This window comes from Nerophis ophidion, linkage group LG01, assembly GCF_033978795.1.
Source record: "Nerophis ophidion isolate RoL-2023_Sa linkage group LG01, RoL_Noph_v1.0, whole genome shotgun sequence".
Classification (NCBI taxonomy): Eukaryota; Metazoa; Chordata; class Actinopteri; order Syngnathiformes; family Syngnathidae; genus Nerophis; species Nerophis ophidion.
In genome coordinates this window covers 89,277,864-89,284,618 of record NC_084611.1, presented here as the reverse complement: position 1 = coordinate 89,284,618, position 6,755 = coordinate 89,277,864, and the positions used below count along the sequence as shown (strand labels likewise).

General features: G+C 49.0%; 1 protein-coding gene across 1 annotated transcript in view; it reads right to left on the bottom strand.

Annotated features, from left to right (window-relative positions):
* Positions 1 to 2,163: 2,163 nt before the first annotated feature.
* Positions 2,164 to 6,755, bottom strand: part of lcor (ligand dependent nuclear receptor corepressor) — a 141,044-nt gene continuing 136,452 nt past the window's right edge. Inside the window, exon 7 of the mRNA XM_061914978.1 lies at positions 2,164 to 4,518. Coding sequence (XP_061770962.1) covers positions 3,399 to 4,518 — 1,120 coding nt within the window. The 3' untranslated portion in view covers positions 2,164 to 3,398. The remainder of the gene's footprint in view (positions 4,519 to 6,755) is intronic.

Sequence of the window (6,755 nt, the reverse complement as noted above, 5' to 3'; positions counted from 1 at the left end):
CCAATTAGCCTGCACACCTGTGGGATGTTCCAAATAAGTGTTTGATGAGCATTCCTCAACTTTATCAGTATTTATTGCCACCTTTCCCAACTTCTTTGTCACGTGTTGCTGGCATCAAATTCTAAAATTAAGGATTATTTGCCCCCCAAATTTTTTTTATCAGTTTGAACATCAAATATGTTGTCTTTGTAGCATATTCAACTGAATATGGGTTGAAAATGATTTGCAAATCATTGTATTCCGATTGTATTTACATCTAACACAATTTCCTAACTCATAGGGAAACGGGGTGAAACCGGACGAGCGAGGGCCAAAATGTTAGGACGTTCCCCCCCCCCCGAAGAAGAAATGCGACGTTTGCGGGCGTCCCGCCACGGGACTCCTCCTGTAAGGTTTTGTTGTTGCAGAACGGAGACTTCAGTGGTGAAAAGAGGTAGGGCGGCGAATATTAGTCAGTCAGACCCTCGACGCCTCCCCCCTAACCCCCCCCGTAGCCGGAGGGAGGCGACGCTTAAGAGAAAGTACAAAAAAAAAAAAACCAACAAGAGCTAGCGGGGGAAAGAAGTTCCCGTCCCCTCGCTAGGCTCTGGAGTACAAGATACCGCAAAGTACGAGGCACGGAATGAAGTCCTTATTGTGAACTGAGGTATAAGACGTGATCCATATATCTTTCATATATCTCTTTCTATAAATATGTCCATCTGGTTCAGGTAGTTAGGTGTGCGCCACTTTCCGACTGACAAATATCGTTGCCGCCTCCCGGCGGCTCCATCCTGAGACACGCCCACGCCGCCCCGCCTCCTGTCGGGGAGGGGAGGTTGCCGGCGTGAAGCAAAAACCTGGAGCGGAATGTTCCGGATGAACTGACATCTGGTTGACTACATTCACCGTGAGCGTGCGTTCCATTGTGTACAAATACATTAGTGTTCCGAGTCGGGTGGGTTTTGTCCAGGGGGGGGTGTTGATCAAAGGAACACAAACAATCAATAGAAAGTCAAAGGAATGGCAAGCACCCCCGGTTGATGACTGAAAGTGGGACTGAGAAGAACCTAAGAGTCTTGGCGGAGGACTCACCTGGTTTGGGGGTTGGGACACGTGGGCACAGTCTAAGTGCTGAAGGTTGCGCAGTAAGTGCCAATCACCTTGAGCGTTTTTTTCAATCAACATGCAAATCTCGTTTACAATGCGTTCAACAAAATTTCTCGGACTGAACAAGTTTTTAAATATCGGACCAGTGCATTGTCCTTCGCGGTTCCAACCGGATGCTCGGAACGTATTAGACACTTCCAATGCTCGGCATTGTTCGAGTGTTGGGTGCATTTCATGCGTGGAGACCCCCTGCTGTGTGTCCCTCTTTCGCCACTGGCCGAGCATGCCTGCCAATCAGGCCGAGGGCGGGACCAAGCTTTAGTAGGGAGGTGGGGAGGATTGTAGGAAACAGCTAACGAGGGGCGCTAACGCTAATTCGTGCCTGTGCCCGAGTCGTCAACGCGACAAATCCCCAGAATCAGCCAAGAACCAAGCAGTGCGTGCCATTGGGAAGAAAACAAATAAATACATGTAGAGAACATTTAAAAGGGAGGGGGGGGGGTCAGCAAAAACAAAAACACATGACAAGCAAAAAGCTTCACTGACTGAGGAAAGCAAAACCAGCATTTTTTTTGTTTGTTTTTGTTTCCACCTCCGTCATCTGAGGGACGTTCTTTCTAGCTGGAAAACACTTCACCGCGGGAGGCGGAGATAAGTGGTTTCTGTCGCAGCTACATCGTCCTGAACGCTTAACGCAAGCTCCGCCGTCGTCCCCCAGAGACGGGCTAGGCTACATGCACCCAGCTCGTAATGTCTAAAAGTGCCCTGACGTAGTGGTTCGGGTACGAGTCCGCTCCAACCAAAGTCAACATGAGCCATGGAGCTGCTATCAAGTGGTACTTAGTGCTGAGCAGAAGTCTTGACTGTCCTACAGGATTCGAAAGCCATGTCTCAGTAACCCTGAGTTAAAAAAAAAACAAAAAAAACTCAGCAGAAATGAAAACCTCCCAGAATCACGATTGGCTTTTATCAGGCATAATAATTTATAATATATTAAATCTGACTTTACCCCAACTCTTTACCCACCCCCACTGCATATGAACCCGCCCACCACCCCGGAAACAAACACCCCTCTATAAATGCACATTGTCGTAGTAAAACTGCCTTTAAAACTTGAAATTCGGTGGAGAGGAACTCGATTAGTTGAGCCACTTGATTAGAAAACAAGGAAAGAAAAGTGTCGTCGTAAGCCGGGACTAGCTAAACTCGTTAGCTGAGGCTGGCTAAAAAAATTAGCATAGGAGCAGGGTCATCAACTGGATAGCAGCTGAGTTTGACGCCGATCCTGGAAGGCCCTCGTTAAGTACAGACAACCCCGGTCACCGTTCCGAGACAATTCCGACAACCTTCCAGGATCTGCCGTGAGACACTGATGGAGGTCCATGAGGTGGCGCGCTACCTTTAGAAGCAGCTGATCCACAATCAGATTCGGAGAACCCTGAATGCGGAAGCGGCGCGCAAAGGCGGCGAGCCCGCCCCCATGACCCAATGTGAGGTTTGCGACTGGGCTTGTGAGACAGACCATAATAAGTGCATGATGCGAAGGGCAACAATGCCGAGGTAACCTGGTCCGTAAGCGCAAGACCCAAAGTGTAGTGCAAAAGAAAGCAAAACAAATCAAAAGAAAAGATAAAGATAGAGGAAATGATCTTAGAAGTCAGTAGTTTTCTTCACAAAACTCACAAACATGCATCCCTGAATGACTTTTGTGTGTCTTCTCGTTCCGAACGTCGCTTTTGTCCGCAGAGAACCCAGTAGAACATCGTAAGGAGGAAAGAAAGGTTTTGCAGTTAAAGCATCATGGCTACCTGGCAGGTGGGTTTGGATTCACAACCCTGATGAAGAATCTTGACGGCGTGATTAAAACTTACAGTCGACTTCAAAACCAGTCGTCACTCGCCAATTTGACTGCGTGACGTAGGGGCGGTAATTTGTCAAGAGATTATTTTGTAGCGTCCCCTCGTCATTGGCCCAAATTGGATTGTTCCCAAAGAAAGCCCGCGCTGCGTTCTCAGGCGGCGACCTTCTAGGTTCCCCAGGTTCTTCGGGCCAGGGATTATCAGCATGCTTGAGGAAATTTTCATTAAATTGTCTTTAAATTTTTTTGTCTCTCGCTGCATTTCTATAGAAAACCTAAACAAATGCGTCAGGAGCACCGATTCGGCGCCAAAAAAGTTCTGATGAGTTGTGTTTCTTCTGTTTTTATCCCTGCGTTTGTGCTCACCCGATACTGCAAAGGAAATTGGCACAACTAAAGCCCCGTGGTTTTTCAATGGTCTTTCGACTGAGGTTTTACGTGTGGCGGTTTTCTAATCCATCGATTCAAGCTCTTCTTTGACGTTGTCTTTCAGCTCGGCGGCTGCCAGTGGGGGGGCGTCGTCTCGCGGAGTCACGCCAGGCGTGTTCTCGGACTCACTGGGAAAATCTGGGCCACCTGCTTCCATCTTCATCATTAGCTTGAGTTTCTTCTTTGGAGGATTCTTCAGGGTTCCCATGCGCTCCTTTACTTTGTACTCCAGAGTGCTGTGCGGGATGCCGTACATGTTCTGGGCCTTTGAGACGCTCATCTTCCCGTTCATCACCACGGCGATGGCCTCCTCAAGGATCTCTGTATTGTACTGACGGTAACGACCCCTCTTCTTCCTTGGCTGCTTGGAGTTTGGGTCCCCTTCCACATCGGAGTTTAAGTATGCTGGACCGGAAGCAGAGTGGTCCAAGTCGGCGGTCCAGTAATCCGTCGCACCGTCCAGCAGGCTACCGAGACTTCCTCCCCGGCGGTTCTGCTTGGGCAGAATGGCTCTCAGCTTCCGGCTCAAAGCGCTCTCGACATGTCCGCCACCCGCTCCTCCGAGGGCACCAAAGCCATACAGCTCAGAGGCGTGAGAATCCCAGGAGAGATCCATGCCTCGAACTTGGGGGATCTTCAGGTCAACTGGTGGTGAATGGCCGTGGTCTCGCTTGCTCTCGTGGTGATGCGGGGCCTTGGAGACCTGATTGTGATGGTGATGGAGGGAACTCTTGAAGGAGAAGGCTCCATGGTGGTTCTCCAAGAATGTAGGAAGGTCTTTGAGGTCGCCAAGGGCTCCACTTAGAGCGCCGTTGGCCTGCTTGAGCTTCATCAGGCTTTCAAGGTGGGCTTTGCTCCCCCAGAAAGAGGAGGAGCCCTTGTGGCCAAGCAAGGAGTGCGGCTGACCGTGATTGAGGAGGCCGGCCGACTCCAGGTTGGCCAAAGACAGAGCAGCAGGTTGGCTAAGGAGGCGGTGCTTTTGGCTGAGGAGCTCCTCCTTAATGCGCAGCGAGCGGGCCATCGGCGGCTTGAAGGAGTTGGAGCTGATGTAGTTGTTTCGAAGTTCGTCCTGCAAGCTTCTCTGCAACAGGCCGTCGTCCTCGTCCACCTCTGGCGGGGATGGATCCAATTTCAACGAACGCCTGGAGGGAGGAAAAAACCTGGTTACTATTCCTCGATGAACACCTGGACTACTTTCAAACATGAAACAACCTCAATGAATTTACCAAAGTACTGAGACATAGTTTTTAATTATTCCATTAATCAGTCAGAGTTTGGACGAAAGTCCTAACTTGTCTCCGAATTGTCTTTGTTCATCTTAGTAAGACATTATGGACATTTTTTTTCTTCCAATAACATATGTACCTTCTTGGCTTTGTTAGGCTCTGAGTTTTTCGAGCCCTTCTTTAGGTTCTGAAGGAAAGTAGACTCTTGGGGCTCCATAGCTCATCCTAAAATGACTTCCCACTAAAGGTACCATAGTTCTCCTAAAATTATTTCCCCCTAAAGGACTCTTAGCTCCCCCCTAAAAGGACAACCCACTCCCAAAAGTTCACAGGCACTTTGGGTGGATTTTGGACCTTTTGGCCTACCAGGACTTTCGAAGCAAGTCTGTTTTGGGCTTCTTTGAGACCTTTATTGTGCAAAAGTAAACAGACCCCAAGTTCCCCTCAAGGTTCCAGCTCAATTTTGTTCCCTAATCAGCCTGAGAAACTTATATGGAAGAGACTTTTAAGCACCTAGTCCAGACTAAAATTACAGTGCCCCAACCCCCTCCAGCCTCTTACATCGGACTTGAAATATTCAGACTTTGCAGCAGTGAGATACAAAGTGCTTCACTTGAGAGCAGCCCCGGCGGCGTGGTAACCATAGCAACAGCAGAAGGGCACTCTTTGAAAAGCTCCCTGAGGTTGGTCATGAAGCAAATAGCTTGTCGAGCCAGCGGAAGACACAGGAGAATAAACTTAGTGGGACTCTGTACGTCTGCAGCGTGATGTCGGGGGCGGGGGTCCTCGGCAGGAGCTGGAAGACAGATTGTCATGGTGGGCGGTCTCGGCCCCCGTTCAAGACAATATAGGGTTAACGAGAGTCCATGTTTTAAAAGAAGGCTCGGTACACGAAAGGTGTCTTGCTGCCGAGCTTCAGCGGTGGCGGCCCGCCCCCGCCCTTTCCACTCTTCTGGAAACTTCTGCTGCAGTCGTGGACTACCTCGTGAGTCGGGAGTCGAAGCAACCGACCTGCCGCGCCGTCCGGCCGGTCATAGTAGTTAATATTTTATGACCTGATCATTAAAGACCCCCCCCCTGATGAGTCTCTGGGTCTGCTGGGAGCTTCAGGGGTCTTTGGGAGCCTGAAGACCCTCAGGCTGGATCCTGACTGTCGAAGGGGCTGTATCTCTTTTCAAAGCAGGAGAAGAAACGCCCTCCCCCGGCAAGGTAGAACCGCATCAGGTTTTCCTGACACATGTTCTACTTTGTGGATGCTAAATGCTAATGTGTGTCTACCTCTGACCGCCACATCCCTGGTATTTCAGTGAGGGGCGGTCACGGTTAGCTGCTGATCGGTTCTTCCCTTCCCGAACCGACGAGGACTGATGGCCGACTTCAAGGACGAGTACGGCGTTGAACGACACGCGATCGGACGTCAATAAGGACTAGCTAGCGGGAGCAGAGGGTTTCCTGCGTTGCGTTTGACGAGCACGGCTGGTGCGAGGGGGAGGGGCCTGAATTAGAAATGGTCCCACACACACACACATACACACACACACAGACCCACACACACAATGCTGTGAAGCGGATGGATGGAAGCTCACATATCGATTGATTGACTTCAACCAGTAAGAGAGCAAAGATGGTGGGTGGGGGGTTGGGTGCAGGTCTCCCTCACTGGAGAACACACAAGATGGAAGAATGTATTGAATAAAATAAAAATATTCCAAATAAAAAAACAAACCTACCAAGACGTTCACTACTTTACTTTTGTTCAATCCACTTACATACAAGCGCTAAACGTTAGTGATGCTACTCTTAGTGATGCTAACGTTTTCTGCGGTAAAATGTTAGTGTCTGCTAACATTTTCAGCAGGTACATGTTAGTGATGCTACTCTCAGGGATGCTAACATTTTAGCGGTTGAACGTTAGTGATGCTACTCTTGGCGATGCTAACATTTTAGCATTCAAATGTGAGCGACAATACTCTGAGTAATGTTAACATTTTAGCAGTCAAATGTTAGTGATGCTAACATTTTAGCAGTTAAATGCTAGTGACAATACTCTTTGTGATGCTAACATTTAGTAGTTAAATGCTAGTGACGCTACTCTTAGTGATGCTAACCTTTTAGCAGTCAAAGGCTAGTGACAATACTCTTAGTGATGCTGA